Here is a 20,831-nt window from a genome sequence, read left to right on the forward strand (position 1 = left end):
CAATAGCTCCTAAGAATAGCTCCCTATGATCCACCTATCTCCGCTAGGTCTCAAGGTTAAAATCATATCATACATTCCTGAATCCGCTAAACAGTTATCTCCGCTAGGTCTCAAACCGAATAGCTAAACATGCAAACTATTGGCCAAATAATTCACAAGAAATTAAGCACCAGGAATTATGAATCATAAACTGGAAGGCACAAAGATATTAACAAATAAATCACATAAATTCAATCAACTATTTACAAACCCTAGAATCAGCTAAACGAAACTAGCCAGACACAATAGAATAAAACATAAACATAATTAAATTGAACGCAATTGTAAAAACTGAATTATATAAAAACCGAATAAAAACTGAAGTAGCGACTTGAATCTTCAAACTTGATCCAAGCCTTGAAAACGGAAAAGTAATAAAATTCTAAAGCTAAAAACTAAAGTATGAATGCTTGGGTTCTGGGGTGTGGTTTTTTTAATAGGTCAAAAGAGAACCTATTTATAAGCTTCAGCTTTCCTTCGGATCACCATGGAAGTTGCCAAGTAAAGTAGAATTCTGATGGTAATAGAATCGTGTGAATTAAGGCAACTCGCCAGCTGGATGTGCGCTTCTGGAAAATACTCCCACTCGTGCTAAATTCGCAGTTCTCGCCAGAGGAATGAGTGTCACCAGAGTAACGGGTCACGCCAGAGGAATGGGTGATTTCTCTGACCTTGACAGAGGAATGGGTCGCCAGAGGAATGTCTTCCGCTCTGGCCTTCCTCCGCTCTGGCTTTCTTCAGAGGAATGGTGACTCCTCTGAAATTGAGGACTTGACTTCTCTGGCTAGCGACTCCTCTGACTATTGACTTCTCTGGCGAAGTGATTTCTCTGGCGTGTTGATTTCTCTGGCGAGACTTCTCTGCTAACGACTCCTCTGGCGTGAGGCGAGACTTCTCTGGCGATTCCGCACTCGCTTCGATTCCTCTGCACTGGAGACTTGATTCCTCTGACTCCAGTGGAATGGTGATTTCTCTGCTCTGGAGATGTCGGTTCCTCTGGAAAACGCTAGATTCGTCCAAATTCATCCAAAACTGCATTCTTCCATCTCGAGAGCCTAAATCTCCTGCAAAGCATAAAATACACCATAAACGCACCAAATTCCAGAAGATTATCTTTAAACACGCACGTATAAACCCTCAAAAATAGAGTAAATTAAGCATAAATCAGCAGGGATGTAACTTTTGATGAAGGGAAGATGCCCTATCAAAAATTGACTGATATTCTCCCTGAAAGACAGACAGAAGCAGACAGAGGTAAAGCAAAGGTGGAGGTGGAGCTGAATCCACAGCCTGATGATCCTCAACTCCAACGTTCCTCAGATGATGAAGATCAGGGATATGAGTCAGATATCCCAACAAGTCAAGAGCAGCAGGATCTTGGTCAATACCAATTGGCCAGAGACAGGGTGAGAAGAACAACTCAACCACCTATCAGGTTCAGAGATGAAAGTCTCACAGCATATGCACTAATGGTTGCATCTGATACTTTGCATTCAGAACCAAACAATTATTCTGAAGCAATTAAGAGTCCAGATAAAGAGAGGTGGCTGAAGGCCATGAAAGAAGAGATAGATTCTTTGATGAAAACCTTTACATGGATTCTTGTGAACAGACCACTTGATCAGAAAACAATAGGATGCAAGTGGATATTCAAAAGAAAGATTGAGATGCTGAAACAAGAGATACTAAGATTCAAAGCCAGATTAGTGGCAAAATGATACACACAGAAGGAAGGGATAGACTACAATGAAGTTTTTTCACCTGTAGTCAAGCACAGCTCAATAAGAATACTGTTGGCCTTGGTTGCTCAGTTTGATCTGGAATTAGAACAGTTAGATGTTAAAACTGCTTTTCTTCATGGAGACCTTGAAGAAACCATATACATGGAGCAGCCTGAAGGTTTCATCCTTCCTGAAAACAAAGACAAAGTATGCTTGTTGAAGAAGAGTCTCTATGGTCTGAAACAAAGCAGCAGGCAATGGTACTTGAAGTTTGACAGCCATATGAGGAAAATTGGATATTCTAGATCTCAATATGACAACTGTGTATATATAAAGAATGCTGGACAAGATACAGTATCTTACTTATTGCTTTATGTTGATGACATGCTTATAGCAAGTAAGAGCAAAAGGGAAATTCAGATTTTGAAGAAAGATCTTGAATCTATATTTGAGATGAAGCAGCTTGGTGATGCCAGGAGAATATTAGGGATGGATATCAAGAGAGACAGAAAGAATGGGAAGCTGTGGCTGGTGCAGGAAGCTTATGCTCAGAAAGTTGTGAAAAGATTCAACATGCATGAAGCAAAAGTGGTCAGCATTCCTCTGGGGCCTCAGTTCAAATTAACTGAAAAGCAGAAGCCTAAAGATCAGAAACAAAAGGCTGAAATGGATAAAATTCCATATGCGAGTGCAGTGGGTAGTATCATGTATACTATGGTCTGTACAAGACCTGATCTTGGTCATGCTATCAGTGTTCTTAGCAGATATATGGCAGATCCAGATTCATGTCATTGGGAAGCCATGAAATGGATTATGAGATTTCTGAAAGGTTCTTCATCAACTGGTATTCTGTTTGAAAGGATAAAGGACTTCAATGGGGAAGCTCTAGAGGGATTTGTAGATTCTGACTATGCTGCAAATGTTGGCAGCAGGAGATCACAAACTGGCTATGTATTTTTACTATATGGTTCTACAATATCTTGGAAATCCAGTCTGCAAAGTGTAGTATCTTTGTCTACAACAGAATCTGAGTACATGGCTCTCACAGAGGCAGTAAAGGAGTCAATATGGCTTAAAGGAATACTAAAGGAATTTGGGATTCGGCAGAAATCAGTGAATGTCTATTGTGACAGTCAGAGTGCCATATGTTTGACGAAACATAGCGTATTCCATGAAAGATCAAAGCATATAGATGTCCGACATCATTTTGTCAAAGACATTGTTGCTAAAGGGTTGGTCAAAGTTCTTAAGATTGGAACAGAAGATAATCCAGCTGATATGTTAACCAAGGTTCTTCCTTCTACCAAATTTAACCACTGTAGAAGATTGATCAACTTGGTGTCATGCTCTGATCTCTAAAGTGGAAGGGATGCCCTGTAGTGGGGCATGGTTTTGAGGGGAAGGAGATACATATTTTGTTGGCAGCAATTTCTTGCCAAGGTGGAGATTGTTGTGAAAGGTGGCTTCGAATTTGGCTGCAATTTCGATTCCTCTGGCGGTCGATTCCTCTGGCGGACGATTCCTCTGGCGGTCGATTCCTCTGGCGGACGACTCCTCTGTCAGTCGATTCCTCTGGAAGATGATTTCTCTGGCGTCATTCCTCTGGAGTCATTTCTCTGCTCTGGAAACTTTTCCACGCTGGTCAGAGGAATAGCATGAGTTGTGCAGATGAAGTATTATAAGTCGCGTTTCTTATTTACTTCATGTATTACGTTTCTGATGAAGCGGTGTCGTTTCTAGCTCAATGTTAAGTGAGTTAGTTAGGGTTATAAATTCGATCTTTCACAGTTAGTTATGTACTGTAACAAGAAAGAAATGAGTGTAGTTGGTGTGAGTGTTGTGTAATCTTCTTGAGTTGCGTTTCTCAAGATTTCCGGTCACGTTCTGTAATCCCGGCGAGCTCTCAAATCTGTCAATAAAATTTCTCTTCGCCCTCCGTGGACGTAGGTCGTTAGTGGCCGAACCACGTAAATCTTCTTCTTCGTTGCATTCTGTTATTCTCTGTTTTGATCTTACAGTTCCAGAGCTGACTAAGCCTTGCCAGAGCTCTGCTCTACTCTACCGACAGGTCAGCTTGGTATTACCACGTAAGCGACACGTCAGCTCGGAGCTTCACCGGAGCAAAAAAGCATGGAAAAATTGTTCAACCCCTTAAGTTCATGGAAAATTTGATAAAAAAAAAGTTCATGGAAAATTTGGAAATGGACCCAAAGTTCATGGTTTTTCACGGCATTAACCCTTTATAAATAGACATATAAATATATTATTATTTAAAATAAATAAAACATAAAAAATATAATTTCACTTTAAATAATAAATTTATACCTTTTGTATAATAGGGATGAAAAAGCAAATACACCTTAAATAAAAAAAATAAAAAAAAAATTGTGATTGACTCTATACAAATTAGCAAGTGTACAAAACATATAATAAACCGTTGGTCCTGATGTGAACCGACGGTTGCTTAGACCGAGTTGTAAGTTGTAACTAGGGCTGTCGATCGGTTCGGGTTCGGTTACCCGTACCCGAATTTTCGGTTACCCGAACCCGAAATTGCCATATTTCACTAACCGTTCCCGAACCGTTTTAGGTGTTCGATTATCCAATAACCGTTTCGGTTACCCGATTCGGTTATTTGGGTATCCGAAATACCCATTTAAAAAAATTAAAATTCAAATAATTTGCTAGATAAAAGATTTGAACCTTAGTCTCTAAAAAATACACAAAGCAATTTATCCACTAGACTAAAGCTCATTCTTATACTTTAAATATATCATAATTTTATTTTAGCTAAGACTCGATTTTTAAAAAAAATAAATAAATTAATGAATTAATAATTAAAATATATATAATATATATATTAAATAATTTATTAAATAATTTTCAGTTATTTCGGTTAACCCGTTTCGGTTATTGGGTTAACCGATACCCGAAATTTTTCTAAAAATGATACCCGAAACCGAACCGATAACCAAAAAATTCGGTTATTGGATACCCAAACTCAAAAATTTCGGTTCGGTTAACGAATTATCCAAAACCCGATAACCAATTAGACAGCCCTAGTTGTAACCATACATCACACGGTTCGATTGTTTCCAATGGAACGAGAACCATTGATTTGGAACCCAAACCTCTGGTTCGAATCATTTTGCCACTTTCTTACTATAAATGATTATTTATTTTATTTATTTTCTCCACCAAAATTAACCCCTGGAGATGATCTGAGTCAGTCACATGGACTGTCAGCGACACTAGATTATTACTCAATCCCCTTCCCTGCCCCTTTCTCTCTCACACACCACACACTCTGGAGCTCCCATCGCCCTGCACCGGAACAAAATCGGAGGCCAAGGAAGCCTAACCGCGTCAATTCGAGTACATCCCCGAATCTCAAGCTGGCGTACAGCCCCAAGAGAGCGACGGCGGAGCTCCGCCACTCGAGCTCCATCGGCAACCGCGCCACCCCGTCCCCCTCCGCCTCCGCCGTGGCCTCGTCCCCATTCTCATCCGACTACAACTCCGTCACTGCCGCCGCCGACGATGATAATGGCCGCGATCGGCATTCCCGGGATCGCTCATTCCGCTCCTATTTCCAACCTTTTCTCCCGCACTTCCTTTTCCCCAACGACGATCTCTACAGAGCCCATCCCCATAGATCTAAGATCTCGATTGTCATACTCGTCGCTATTGTTTTCGCGGCCGTGATTTCGGTTTCTTCCGTCGTTCAACGATTGGTATATGCCGAATGCCCTCTTCGTGAGTTGCCTATTTGTTTATGTGTGAATGTGCTTGCGTGTTTGGTTTGTTATTCTTTGGTGGTCCGAAACTCTCACTATACTCTTTGTGCATTGTGGTTTAAAGTTCATTGCTGTTTTGATTGGTTTTTTCCTAGTTATTTTTATGATATCATGGTGATACTTCGATTGAGTTACTAGTATTACTTTTATCAAATTATCTGGACCCTAAAAACCTGAAAAATATATGCTGAACATGGAAATTTGGCATTTACTGCTTCCTTCCATTCTTTGAGACCAAAAATGTAAATCCCATGGAAAGATTTCAGAGATGGTAACAACTTTGGACAACAGATGGTTATCATTCAAGCTATAGTGAATACAGAATATACATTTATTTGTGAAAATGAATAAGCTTCTGCCTGCTAGCAATGTTCATGAGTTGAGATGCGCAAAGTTAGGAGAACGATATTTACTCGGAATTGGGATTTATTTAATTAGTTTTGAGTTGGTTGAAACAAACAAAGGAAACCCTAGCTTGCTTGAAGTTGCAGCAGAAGAATTTTCTCAGATGAGCATTGTTAATTTGCATCACATAATATCCTTGAGTGCACATTGATGCATTATAAATGATGGCTGGTGCTAACTTTTTTGCTACAATTTATTGAACGGTGGGTCTGCCCTATGTCGCATCCTGTGGCGTGGGAGGTTTTTGATTTTCTTTTCATGATAGAACTCACTTGTGGATTCTAACTTCTGATCTTATTTGCACTTATTTTACGATTCCATGATTTCCTCCAAATTCTGATCATATTAATTCTTTGACCTCTCCACATTGGCTGCAGAATGCCCCTTACTTGTGCAGAAAAGATGGTATTACTCTTCAGTGCCCTCATGTAAGCTAAAATGGTTATCCACTTCTCTCTCATGTCATCTTCTTTTCATTCTGATTGTGTTTTCTTAATGTCATTACTTTCATTATAAGCAGGTTAAGGAGCCTCCCTCACTCTGGGAAAATCCTTATTCAGCCACTACATCATGGAAACCTTGTGCAGAAAGACGTGAGGGTGTAATTTCAGGTACTCAAATATGTGGATGAATGTATGAACAAAAATCATTGGTGCAGTTACCCCGAACTGACATCAGCACTGAAATTAAACCTTTTTTCAATTCCCTTATGGCTAAATTGTTGAATGGTATTTTACTAAACTTAATAATTGAAAGCTTAACTGATTGAAACATACGACTACTTATGTGATGATTAGGGAAAGTGAATTATGTAAGTGCAGGCGGGTGGCTGTTTACTCATAACTACATAAGACACTGTTAAGATATGCCACTTCAATGCTTTATGTATTTTAGTAATGAATCATCATACCATGCGCATCTTTCCAATGATTTTATTTGCTGTTTGTTATGGTTCAGGAATTAGGTTACAGTTCTTTCTTGATGGTTAGTAAAAGCAGAAGACTATATTGTCTTTTACTCTTTAAAATAGTGTGCTGGCTGCTTGGGTGTAACTTTAACAGTATACTGTCTACTTATCTCATTATTGTAGAATATATAGTATGGCTTTTGCTAAGACAAACTTTTGGAATGTATTAGCAGATATAAATTGGCTTTTTTTTCTTTCTTCTTGCAGATCTTCCATCTAAGAATGCAACAAACGGTTATATCTTTATTCATGCTGAGGGCGGTCTCAACCAGCAAAGAATTGCTGTAAGAGATTCTTGTGGAAAGTTTCAAATCATCGTCTGCATCAATTTTTTCATTACGGAAGATATGCTATTTGGATCTATAAGTTCAGCTGTCACATCTAATTATTTACTTTTAAAAAATTGTTGACCTTTTGAATTGATTTCCTCCATTTGATAACAGTCAGTTTTTGTGCTGCAGAGATTAGTTTTTGATATTTCTTCTTTTATCTTGATATTGCATGGACCATGGAGTACTCTTTGATTTCCAATACTTGCTTTATATTCTGAACTTGGTTATGAGAATCTATCTTTCTCTACAGATATGCAATGCTGTTGCTGTGGCAAAGATCATGAATGCTACTCTTATTTTACCTGTGCTGAAGCAAGACCAGATATGGAAAGATCAAACGTGGGTGAACTTTCCTAAAGCTACATATGGATTTCATTCTATATTGCCCTAACATTGAGAGTCTTCTTATCTGTACTGCAATAGTGACTGCAAGATTACTGTAAATCTGTAATACTGAAGAGAACTTTGTGTTAGGCCACTCTATATACATTTGCCCTAGCTCTTTCTTTGGCTTTGTTTCTGGTGCCCAGCTGTAAAATTAGAACAAAACGACCTTGGCCCTTCCCAAAATGGTTACCCTAACTTCTTAGCCTGCTTCATGTACTTGAAATTTAATGCACTGGTGCAAATGACTTTGCATTGCAAGCGATGTGCTTTAATCACTTCTAGCTATGATGTATTCTGGTTTCTGAGTCTTTTCATGGTAACCTTTGTCAAGCCTGCTGCTGTTACTACTTAAATCTTTTTTATTTGATCAAGTGGGTTCCAGTTTACTGATGGGTTTTTGAAGTTTGATGCATTGCACCCTTGGCTTATGAACACCAACAATATTTTGCAATGTGATGCAAATTCTATAGTAGGATTCTGAGTTTATAATATATAGTTGTCTGCAAAAAATTCAGGTCATATTTGATGTAGATCATTCTATTTAATAGGATCACTTATATGTTGACCTGTTGACTGCAGGAAATTTGAAGATATATTTGATGTAGATCATTTTATTGACTACTTGAAAGATGATGTTACTATCGTGAGAGATATCCCGAAATGGTTTACAGATAAAGCAGAGCTGTTTTCTAGCATAAGGTTTGGTGTTTATTTGCATACGTACTCTTTAAATATGTTACCGAGCCTTGATAGACTAAAGAATATGTCTCCACCTAGCTCCATCTAAAGAACAGTTGCTAAACATTTGGAATACTTTCTCTTAATTTCAAACATCTGATAGGTAAATAGAAGCTTAGTTTTTTCATATGTACAACTAGGAGTTATTCTTATCCAGTAGTTGCTCAAAAACATACTCGTTTAATGCTTTATTTAAAAATTCTACTGTGTATATTTGTTCTTTGTCAGCATAGGTTATGCTGTCTGGGATGGAAAAAGGAGTTAAATTGTGATAATAATAATAATGGTGTTTTAACCCAAGGGTTTTCAGTTATTTATTTATTTATTTTATGATAAAAGGGTTTTCAGCAATTCACTACAACTAGAAAGCAAAAAAATTAGTACTAGTTTTTGATGAACTTCTCTGATCCCTTTGGATGTTCTATTTTACAAACTGAGAGTTTTGCTTCTTGTGGATCTTACTTTATTTGCATATACTCATGACAGACGTACTGTAAAGAACATTCCAAAGTATGCTCCTGCACAATTCTACATTGACAATGTTTTGCCTCGGGTCAAGGAAAAGAAGATAATGGCCTTGAAACCTTTTGTTGATCGACTGGGGTGAGTTGTTTGTTTCAATTGATGTGTTTCTTACATTTTTCACTCACAAACATGTACATCAAGGACAGTATATATGTCAGTGTTGACTCAACCTACCTTTCTTGTTCACAAGGTATGATAATGTTCCTCAAGAAATCAACAGGCTAAGGTGCAGAGTGAATTATCATGCCTTGAAGTTTCTTCCTGAAATTGAAAATATGGCTGATTTACTTGTATCGAGAATGAGAAATCGGACGGGCAATTCTAATCCTTTCATGTAAGTGATGTACACTATCGTATTTCTGGTTCTCCTGAACCATATCATATAAAGTTATAATTGCTATAAATTTGTCCTTTCAGATGAAAGGTCTCCAAAATCTTTTCATATGTATCTATTTCCACATGTACACCAGGGCTCTGCATTTAAGGTTTGAGAAAGGTATGGTGGGTCTTTCTTTCTGTGATTTTGTGGGGACTAGGGTGGAGAAAGCTCTGATGGCTTTATACAGGCTTAAAGAATGGCCCCGACGCTTCAAGGTATCATTTTCCTCAAGTTGCGTTTTTTTCTATTTTGATTTAAATTCAGGCTAGTTGTGATATCTTTCTTGGGCTTTGTGCTACAGGATGGTTCCCATCTTTGGGCACTGGCTCTTCAGAAGCGAAAGGAAGGACGTTGCCCTCTTGAACCCGGTGAGGTAGCAGTGATGCTTCGTGCTATGGGCTATCCTAAAGAAACACAAATATATGTAGCTTCAGGGCAGGTTTATGGTGGACAGAACCGCATGGCACCACTGAGGAACATGTTCCCCAATCTTGTAAGTTCCATTCTTCAATCTATTCCCATTGTCATCTAAAAAAACAAGATACTGTGAAATCTCTGCTGGCCCCGAAATTTATATTGTTGACCATGCACCATAGTTTTAGTTTCATTAAGGATCCGTTACAGGTCACGAAGGAGGAATTAGCAACCAAGTTGGAGTTGGATGGATTTAGAAAGCACGTGACAAGTTTGGCGGCTCTAGACTTTTTGGTCTGTTTGAAGTCTGATGTCTTTGTCATGACACATGGTGGAAACTTTGCTAAACTAATTATAGGGAATCGGAGGTATCTAGGCCACCACCTAAAATCCATAAAACCAGACAAGGGTCTAATGTCCAAATCTTTAGGAGACCCTTACATGGGCTGGGCCACATTTGTAGAAGATGTGATCACAACCCACCAGACTCGAAGTGGACTACCCGAAGAAACTTTTCCCAACTATGACATCTGGGAGAATCCCTTGACACCTTGCATGTGCAGAACCTGATTACTATACTTGTTATAGTGTAGCGCATACCATAGGCAATATGCTGGAAGGCAATGTACCCTAGTCGAGGGCAGAAATTTTGGTTGGGAAAAAGCTAATAGCTATAGCTGCAGGTGATGAAATTTTACATCAGAGCCTGGGTGGATGTGATGAAAGGTCTCTTGCTGCCAACCAGGGGCTTCAGATTTTCACTATACTTTCTTGGCAGGGGGCGCAAAGACACTACATGATTGTATTGAAATATTGATTAATTTTAGATCATAATTTTTCATTTGTAAATTGTTATTTGCATGCATGGAATGCAAGTTTTTAAACTGAGTGAGTTTGCATTAAGAAATCCTGCAAAATCTATGGCTGTGTCAGTATTGCACGAATCCACGATTGTTTCATTTCATTTGAGGTGCAATTTGAGTTCGAATTCTGTACTTTTTAAATCATATAATAGTCTAGGATTATTTACTAGGTAATAGAAATTGTCGTCTCATGCCTATAATTTTTTTTGAAAATATCTCATGCCTATATAATTAGTAGAACAACTGAATTTTTATTGGCTCTTTGTGGGCCACTTTCAAATGGAGTAATTAGGCTGCAATGAGGAACCCTTGAGTGCTACTGATATACTTGATTAACCTACAGTATCATTCACTCTGCTCAATCTATATAGTTATAAATAATTACATTGAAATATCGTATACATAGATTCACATAGAAAATGTGGAAATATGCAGAATATCGAATATCTGTGTAATATATATATTTTTTTTTTGAACTCGAATATCTGTGTAATATTAATTCAGCTTAACAGTAGTGCAATGGTGGACGAGAATGAAGTGATGAGAAAGAGAGAGAGAGATGCAAAGGCATTGGTATACGTTTGCTACATTATAACCAATCCGAAAGATGCAAAGGCCACCGTCCAAGTCCAAGTTCAATCTCTTACGAGGTTTTCGAAAGCAGCTGCCTTCAAGCTAGAATCTGATTTAGATGATTTCATGATGGGAAAGAATTGTCCTAAAGAGAAAATGCACAATATCCTAACTTTATTATTTTCACAAATAATTTAAAGTGAAAATGCGCAATATCCTAACTTCATTATTTTAACAAATCATCTAAAGATCGTGTCACGATATATTCCGTACATTCGAACTTGAGATATTTGATCTCAAACATTAACCATACTACTATTTACTCACGCATGTATTATTGACGTTAATCACATTACACATGCATTGTTATTTCCCTTTTCTTGTTTAGCATTGTGATTCAATTGACCTGTCCTATAATATCCATGCCTCTCATTTTTATGAGAAAATAAAATATTTTAAAAAATTATGTGACAATAACTCGAAAAACCTTTAATCTCAAATATTAGTCATATTATTAGTAGACTAATATAGGCACACAACATCTATCTATATTTTTATTGTTAAATAATGTCATCACCTTAGAATTTTCACTTGAAAGAGATAACCCCTAGATGGCTAGATTCAAAAAAATTATTCCACGTTCGTTCAAAAACCTTGAGAACCATAGGAAAATTAAAAAAAAAATGTTATAAAATTATAGCTAAACTCGTAGGGGACATTTATTTTGTATCATTGATAAAAAAGTTAAGATACAAATCCATTCCTGAACTAGACACTCCTAAAGCGTATACCTTTCCATTCTCGATCTTGGCCCAAATACACCTCAGAGTCCATAAAAAAGATGTATTTAAACCCAGCAAGTTAACGGCTAAGTGGCGTCAACGTGATTTCAATCCCGATTGGCGGCGGAAAGGGGATCTCCTCCCCTTACTACCTCGATTTCATCGCAATCGGCACATACTGCGTTGTTTCGAGGGAGATTTTCGACTCCTCCTCAACTGGCAACGACAGCCCCAATGGGGTGTCGGTGACCAACCTCGCACCGTGGCTCACCACTGTCGGCGCCGGCACAATCGACCGTGATTTTCCCGCTGACGTCATCCTCAGTGATGACAGAAAATTCTCCAGTGTGTCCTTCTACTTCGGCGCGCCGCTCAACGACAAACTGCACAATTTAATTTATCCGGGAGACGGCGACGATGAAACAATAGAGGGGGGGAAGCTGTCGGTGTCGGCACTGGGGGTGAGCTCATTGGCATTAGTGCCAGTGGAGCGGTTACAACGGGAGGTAGAAGAGTTGAGACCGGAGCTGCAGCCAAGAGTTTTTTTTATGGCGGTGAAAGTCGGGGTTCCGGCGAAGGCTGACCGAAAAAGTTTTAAGGGGCGAAATCCATAATTTAAATTAAAAAAAAAGTTAATGGAGAGATAACGACGTTAACTCGTTGGATTTAAATGCACCCTTTTTATGGACTCTGGGGTGTATTTGGACCAAGGTCGAGAATGAGGAGTGATACGCTCTAGGGGTGTCTAGTTTATGGGTGGATTTGTACCTTAACCCTTGATAAAATGTATGATTGAATACTTTTATCATTAAGAGTGAGATTTCTCCAATCCTATTCTTTTAGGGTGTGTTCTCTTTAATTGTAAGTTTATCATGAGAAAAGAAGGATAAAGAAAAGATAGAAAAATTTTATCGAATTTTAGTGGTCCTCAGTCTTTTTATCTCATGTTCTTTTTCGTAAAAAAATATATGAAATATTATGAAAGGAAAGAAAAGAGAGAGAGAGAGAGAGAGAGAGGAGAGAGAGAGAAGGAAAAATATAGAGAGATGAGTTAAATTGTACTTCATCCGTCCATCAATTCGTGTATTGTTTATTTGTTGAGTGGAGAAGGGGGCACGCTTTTTAAGAAAAATGATATATTTAATAAGGAAATAGTTACTCCCTCCGTCCCAGAAATAATGGCTTGTTTTTTCTGGGCACGAAGATTAAGGAGTGTTGAATTAAGGTGTTAAAGTTGGTGGCCCACCTTTTTAGCCATTTAATTAGCAAAAGTAATTGTAACCATTAAGAATGTGGTGGCCCACTTTTATTTTTTTATAAATTTAAATATTCTTTTATTTTTATTACAATTAGGTTTCTCTTTAATTTTATTATTCAAATTTTAATTGAACTTTTATAAATTAGGGCGCCACTTTTAGATTCAGTTAATACTGCCCAAAATTTCACTTCCCTCCTAATGCGCCAAAAGTTGTAAAGGCTTCAAAAAAAATTCAACACCAAATTTAAATGAACTTTTGCATAGAATTTGAATTTTCCTCTCTTTACAACCACAAAAAGCCTTATAAATAGGCACAAGTGCATATTCAGTTTTTCATCCTAAAAGGCAAAAATTACAGCAAAAAGAAAGGGAAAATGAGAAGAAAAGATCTAAGTAATGGAGAAAGGAACACCATTGTTCAATTCCTTCTTCAAGATAGCAAAAACGGCAAGCCGAAGAGAGGGAAGATCTAAGAAGCCATTGTCAAATTCGGAAGCTCTAGGAGGACCGTGAGTCGGCTTTGGGCTGCGGCAAAAAAACAACAAGAAAGAGGTGAGCACATTCATTCGGCAAGCATGAAAATACATCGACCACATCGAAAAAGAGTGCAAATCGACTTAGAGCTAATCTCCAGCCTGGAATTGAGTAAAAGATCAACTATTCGAAGGCTTGCAAGTGGCATAAATTACAGTAAAAGTACAGTGGGTCGATGGATAAGCAAGGGATTGATCAAAGCTCACACAAGTGCAATACGACCCGACCTAACTGCTCCTAACAAACTTCTACGCCTGCAGTTCAGCCTTGAAGCCATAGAATACGACCGTATTCTGAAGGTACTTCAGTTCAAAGATATGCACAACACTGTGCATATCGACGAGAAGTGGTTTTATATCACAAAAGTAAAACACAGGTTCTACTTAACCCCAGGAGAGGCAGAATCGCACAGAACATGCAAATCAAAGAAACACATCAAGAAAGTGATGTTGTAACGCCCCGCACTTCCCTAGCTAAATTTAGAGTAAATTTTTGCACTTAGAAGTATGAGATGATTCACGCTGGAGAATAAAAAAAAAAAACGATTTATTTTAATTCCAACAAAAAAAAATGATTTTAAAAGTTTTGAAAATTTGAGTTATTTAATTTCATTGAGTTATTTAAATTCATATGCATTTCATATAGTTTTATTTACATGAGCCATTTATTTACCAAACCTTGAAAGATTTTTACAGTCCCGATAATTCAACCCTGACAAATTTACTTTGTCCAATCAATGATTCAACTCACTCACACTCAATGTCTTTTCACTAGCCACTTTTGACTACACTCACCCACTACTCCCACTACACCCACCTACTCTCACACCTCTACACGTTAATACCTCCACTACCTCTCAATTGTATCAGCTAAGGAACCTTTCTCATTTACTCTGTTTCAAATAAACACATCTAAAAGACATTTTTCGAACCACTGGACTTCAAGAAATTCCATCTCCTTGACTCACAGAAACTACCAAGCTCAACCACCACCTTAAGGTTTCCTTTCTTTCAAACATGTTATCATTTCATTCAATTTCACAGCATGCTTTATTTGTGTGCTTATTGTGCATACTGAATCAGAAAACAAGAAATAGAATTTATATTAAGCTTCAATTCATGATGTATGAGATACATGTTTCGATCATTCACAGTGAAACACCCACTTCGATTCATCTCTAAGACAATCCCAACTCAATCAAGCAAAGAAACACACAGCATACGTTCATTTCACTATTTCAATATATATATATTTGTATATGCACATGAATAGAGTTTACATACATTCGAGTGATTTTCATGAACTGTTTTTGTTGAGGTTAATAAAAAAGAGAGAGAGTGGTTGTGGTGTGTGTGAAATTCGAGTCGAGGACAGGGGAAAAGCCGAATGGTGGTGACTGGTGTGTCGGCGGCGGCAGCAGTTTCCATTGCTGTTCGCCGGACTGAGAGACTGAGGGAGGCGGCGGCGTTCTCGTCGTCGCCAAGGAGGAGAGAGAACAGGGGCAGTGGTGGTCGCCGTTGCTCCAGCGAGCTCCAGCGGCCGTGAGAGCAGTCGAGAGGGAGAGAGACTGGCGGCGGCAGCGAGCTGTTGTCGTCGGAAGGAGGAGGGAATCGGTGGTTTCAGGGAAGCTAGGTCAGGCGGCGGTGGCTGTTTCTGACTGCGGCGGCCGTGGGTTCTCCGCGGTTGCTGCTGCTCGGGGAGCCGGCGCTCTTCGCCGGGAAAGAGAAAGAAGATGAGGGTGCAGCGTGAGATGTGTGGGTGTCGAGTTCAGTAAGGTCGTCTGGTGGTGACCGAGGTTTGAGAGAGAGGAAGGTTGAAGGGTGAGTCGACGGACGGCGGCTGGTTAGCTGCTTCGCCGGAGAAGAGAGGGAGCCGGGCAGATTGAGTGAGCCGAGAGAGAGTTGAGCGAATTTCTTTTTGAGATTGAATGGAGAGAGAGAGACGAAATGGGGAGTGAGGGCGCAGCTTTGAGGGTTGGGCTTTGAGGGTTGGGCCGAGTCAGTTGGGCCGAGTTTTATTTAATTTTTGTTTCAGTTGGGCTGATTGAATTATTTTCAGTTGGGCCCTTATTTAAATATCATTTGGGTCAGTTTTATTTTAAAACTTTGGGCTGTCTTGATTAATTAAATTAATTGAGCTGCCCTATTTTAATTGATTGAACTATTAATTAGTTTAATTAATTTATTCAAAGACTAGTTTTCGTAATAATATTAAATTATTATTATGTGCATATTTTAAGTAATTACTTATCACATGCTAAGCATGACATGACATTGCATTTGCATCATGCAATAAAAGTACTTATGATTTAAATTGGTTTTCATTAAATCCAATTATTAAAGAAAATCGAGTAAGGATATTGTTGGTGTCCTTGACTCAAGAATTTTAGTTTTCAAATATTTTTCATTAAATTTTGAAAACCCGGCGTGATGAATTATAGAATGTTAAGTATTTTCCCTAAGATATTAAGTTAGCTTCACGAGACCTATTAAGAATAGAATTTCTTGTAGGCTTTGTGACCAGGGGGATTAGCGCTACTTTCCCAAGACAGATTTTTATGTGTATGATCTTCAGGCTTTGCCTATACAGGTGGGCTTACTTTCCAAATGTATAAAGTATGATTGAGTTATTAAGCTCTAGATGTTTCATTTAAATGCAAATTATTTATTCAATGAAATGAAAATTGTTTATCCAATAAAATGTTTATGTGCACTCTGCTCTGTTTAAGGCTCGCAAAGTTAATCAATTGAGGTTCTCTTATGACCTAACACGTTGTCTGAGAATCGTGTACACATGCTAGCTGACCTGGTGGGTTGATCTCCATCGGGCACTGGCCAGAGGCGTTATAAGGGTGCTCGACGGGATGTGTTCCGGAGCATGTAATGTAAGGGCCTGCCTGGGTAGCGTCCCGAGGTCAATTCAACTTGTCTGAGTTACGTCCTCAGGGCAAGTGCAATGGGAGAAATGGATCCGTCGGTGGCTAGAGGTCCGGGATCACAACGAGTAACGGAAAGGGAGTGTGACATGTGCGCACAAATGAAAAATGTTTTAACATGCTTAGAAGTTCTTTCAATTTAAAACCTTCTAAGTCATGTCAAGTATGATTGGATAAACTGTCTTTATTAAAATATGAGATGTTTCAGAAAATGCATGCCCACTAAGTACATTAGTACTTAGCCCAAAAATACTTTCAAATGTTTTCAGGTTGGCTGGCCGGTGCTGACGGGACGGAGCTGAGGCTAGCGATAAATTCCTATGTTAGACTTCCGCTGTAGCAATTACTCATATCAGTCTTTTGTTTTCCCAACTTAAGATCTTCATGTTAAATTTCAAATGATATACATGACCGAGCTTAGACTCTTCACTACTAAATTTATGCCAATGAATGTCGGTTGTCAGAAGCATAAAACAAAACTTGTGATCCAAAGGGGCATAGCCCGACTTTCTATCCTATTTCAGGTTTTAACAAGGTATTTTCCTTGTTTATTTCTATGAATTAGTTGCACCTCGATTATATTTATTCATTCAAGAATTGGGGTGTGACAGATGTTCATGTGTGCAGTGTGTAGGCAAATATTTGCAGAAGATGGCAGCGTATTATTCGACGGAAAAATAGGGATTTGGCCATTTACAGAATTGGTGCCTGCTAAAAGGAACAACAAAAACCGAGAGGCTGGAACTTTGGAGTTAAAACCAATCGAGAGCATAACAAAGCAAGTCACAAAGCATTGTTTTATCAATAAGGTATGGATTAGTGACGATTGTTGTGACATATGCAACTGTAAAACAGTAGGAGTTGAATGCATTTGTATTTTAGATTAATTTCTGTATTTCTACATCATTAGTAATGAATGAAGTGGTTTTCATACAGATGATACCAGCCATAAAGCTTAAATGGCCAACATTTGCAAGTAAAGTGATTTTCATTCAACAAGACAATGCAAGGCCTCACATCAAGGATGATGATCCAGATTTTAGGCAGGCTGCAAGTTCTGATGGCTTTGACATCAGAATTATTCAGCAACCCCCCAACAGTCCAGACACGAATATCAATGATTTGGGGTTTTTTTAGAGCAATCCAAAGCTTGCAAACAGAAAGTGTGTGCAACAATGTGGAGGAGCTAGTGGCTGCAGTTGAGAAGTCATATGAAGACCTCTCACCTACTACTCTAAACAATGTGTTCTTGAGTCTTCAAGGATGCATGGTGGAAATGATGAAGGTGAAAGGACACAATGCATACAAGATACCGCACATGAAGAAGGGCACACTCATTAGGCAAAATGAACTTCCAAGAAATTTGGAAGTCTCTAATGAGTTAGTGAAGGAATGCCTACAATATCTTGTGGATAATGGCTGTGAGGAGGGCATGGACCATCTAATGAATGATCTAGGTATAGGATCAATTTCATTAGATGGGATTGAATACCTAATGACAAACTTAGGTATTCAAGAACCATGACTTAGTGAAGGAAAGATGAATGATTACTTTTTGAAAGCCAAACTGATTTTTGTGAAAAAATGCAGATGTTTTTGTATGCATTTTTCAGTTGTAAAAAATGCCTTTTGTATATGAATGCAATATGTAAAAAATGCCTTTTGTATGCAATTTTTATGCAATGAAAATATGTTGTTTGGTTCAATAGATGGCTAAGGCAAAGACCAATAGAGCCACAGGCATCAAGAGCAACAGCCACACAGGGCAACAGCACACAAAGCCACACAGGGCTAAAGCACATAAAGCCACAGGCGGCCAAACAAGGCAGAGCAACACAGAGCCACACAGGGCAACAGCAACACAGAGCCACACAAGGCTAAATCGCAGAGCCACACAGGGCTAAAGCACACAGAGCCACAGGCAGCAAGAGCAACAGCCACACATGGCAACAGCACACAAAGCCACACAGGGCGGGCAAAAGCATACAAAGCCACAGGCAGCCAAACAGCAACAACCACACATAGACAGTAAACTAGGAGCAATTCAACACCTCATTCAAATATACTTGAATCATTGATGTTTTAGGCAAAAAAAAAAAAAACAGTGAGCAACATTTTTTATCATTTCAGTACCCAATTATATCCATCACCCAGTGTACAAGAACATGCAATTATCGACAAACACACCAACAGCACAAGAATTAGGTAAAAAGGTAGATCTCACCCAAAATAGAACCGGCAGATAGATCTTAAGCATGGAAAGGGCCGCCGGTGTGTAATCGAGCATCCATTCAGTGTCCAGAACGTCGAACCATGATTCCTCACAAAGTAATGAACATGGTTCATTGTTAAAGAAAACGCACATCGATTGAGGGGGAGTAACCCTAGCATTTTCGGCAAATCTCTTATGAATTTTTGAAGGCCAGCGATAGATCGTTTGCCTGGCCACAGGAGAAACCATGGCCAAGGGTGAGGCCGGAGCAAATCCGTCTCCACTCGCCCCTTCCGTAGAAGGCAGCCCGACAGAGGCTTCTCCAGACACCGGTGAAGGACACGAAGATCGGAAATCCGACGACGGCAACCAGCAGGGGAATTCAATCTCCGGCGGCGAGCCCCAATCGCACGGATCTTCAGTGTCAGGGACGAAATCACCGCTCAGGTAACCCTCCCACTGGGATTTTGTCATCGCGGCACAACCACAAACGGAGAATCGGTGGAAAGGTCCGACGGACGGTGGAGATCGGTGGAAAGGGCCGGCGGACGGTGGAGATCGGTGCTAAGCTCAACGGCGCCCCTTGAAGGAGGCGGAACTAGGGTTTCGAGTGAGAGTCTCCCCAATTTCAGAAGAGAGAGGAATAGGGTGCGACGCCCGCTTTTTTTATTTTCTTAGGGTTAATTAAGTTTTAATTAAGTGAGCTAATTAAGCAGCCTTGAAGCTCTAATTATTTCTAAAAATAGAAACAGACCATTATTTGTGGGACAACCCAAAGAGAAAAACAGACCATTATTTATGGGACGGGGGGAGTACTAAAAATGGGTAGGACACGAATTGGTGGACAAACCAAAATGACAAACTAGGACACGAATTGGTAGACGGAGGGAGTTAAAATTATATTAATCTCAACTATTTTTGTCAATTAAATGTTAATTTTTTATTAGGATAATAGAAATACTCTTTCAATTAAATAAGTGTTCATTTGATGAAGTTTTATAAAAAGTTGATAAAATGAGAAGAAAAAATATCTAAATTGGATGGAGGATAAGATAGAGGAATTGATGTGCCACGTTTATTGTCAATTTGTTGACCTGAGTTTTAGGCTCAACATCAGATTCTAACTAAATATGACTGTAACAGAACTAAATGTAAATCCAAACTGAAAAATGCATGATCAAGTGTAAAATATAAATGAACATGCGTAAAACAATATGAAGAATCGAATGTGTACACACCATTTATAGAAGTTACAAGATGAAGGGTAAAACAATCATTTCAGCTTTATTTGCAGAGGGGTAGTTTTTCCCTTTCAAACCCATGCTCTTTTATGTCGAGGGTATTTTCGCCTTTTCAGGATCTTCACATGTTCGGTGTGAATGGATGACGTAGCCTGTCATTGTTGATGAAGATTTTTTCTCAACAGTCTTTAGATTGCGTGTCAGAGAAGTGCAAATCATCGATCGCTATGTGTTGTTACGTTAACATAATGTTTTGTCGTCATGTGCTTTGCAGTTAAGATCTACGTTCTTCTTATTAGAGTGAAAAGCTCCATCCTCAGATTTGCACCTGTGTGGTTTTAGTCCTTTTGGCTTGTAGTCAGATCTGCGCCAAATATCATCCTCATCACAATTATATACAGAAAATATTTATTAATTTTCGTACAATATTTTTACATTAACAAATAAGAATTAATTTAAGATGACATCTGTCATTTGAGCATCATCTCATTCGAACCATGTAAGACCTGCAAATCATCATATAGACCTTGAAAAAAGACAACTAATTTTGAAAGTCCAACTTTTGAGTATCATCTCACCTGGATATTGAAATACTAAATCTTACTTTTATGCGTCAATCTTTTGAGCATCGCTATCTCGAGCTTTAAAGATCATAATTGACTTTGAACATGATTTCATTTGGAGTTTAAAGATCAAAGTCGACATGTGAGGTTATAGAATTTGGAGCTT

The 20,831-nt window shown here is 38.7% G+C and overlaps 1 protein-coding gene across 1 annotated transcript; it reads left to right on the forward strand.

The window, feature by feature from the left end:
• The first annotated feature begins 4,858 nt into the window (after positions 1-4,858).
• On the forward strand, positions 4,859-10,611 carry LOC131004322 (protein PECTIC ARABINOGALACTAN SYNTHESIS-RELATED-like). The gene is made up of 11 exons (XM_057930968.1): positions 4,859-5,494; positions 6,340-6,390; positions 6,483-6,573; positions 7,137-7,213; positions 7,512-7,600; positions 8,228-8,347; positions 8,873-8,989; positions 9,102-9,245; positions 9,382-9,505; positions 9,592-9,783; positions 9,915-10,611. The coding sequence occupies exons 1-11, from the start codon at positions 4,859-4,861 to the stop codon at positions 10,272-10,274; spliced, it is 2,001 nt and encodes a 666-aa protein (XP_057786951.1). The 3' UTR covers positions 10,275-10,611.
• Positions 10,612-20,831: the final 10,220 nt, after the last annotated feature.

This window comes from Salvia miltiorrhiza, unplaced genomic scaffold, assembly GCF_028751815.1.
Source record: "Salvia miltiorrhiza cultivar Shanhuang (shh) unplaced genomic scaffold, IMPLAD_Smil_shh original_scaffold_381, whole genome shotgun sequence".
Lineage (NCBI taxonomy): Eukaryota > Viridiplantae > Streptophyta > Magnoliopsida > Lamiales > Lamiaceae > Salvia > Salvia miltiorrhiza.

What these genes read in the sequence shown, in the direction of transcription:
- LOC131004322 (XM_057930968.1), top strand. Translation starts at nt 4,859, where the DNA reads ATGGAACGAGAACCATTGATTTGGAACCCAAACCTCTGGTTCGAATCA. An exon ending in AATGGCCCCGACGCTTCAAG is followed by an intron (nt 9,506 to 9,591) that starts GTATCATTTTCC and finishes TTTGTGCTACAG; the next exon opens with GATGGTTCCCATCTTTGGGC. An exon ending in GGAACATGTTCCCCAATCTT is followed by an intron (nt 9,784 to 9,914) that starts GTAAGTTCCATT and finishes GATCCGTTACAG; the next exon opens with GTCACGAAGGAGGAATTAGC.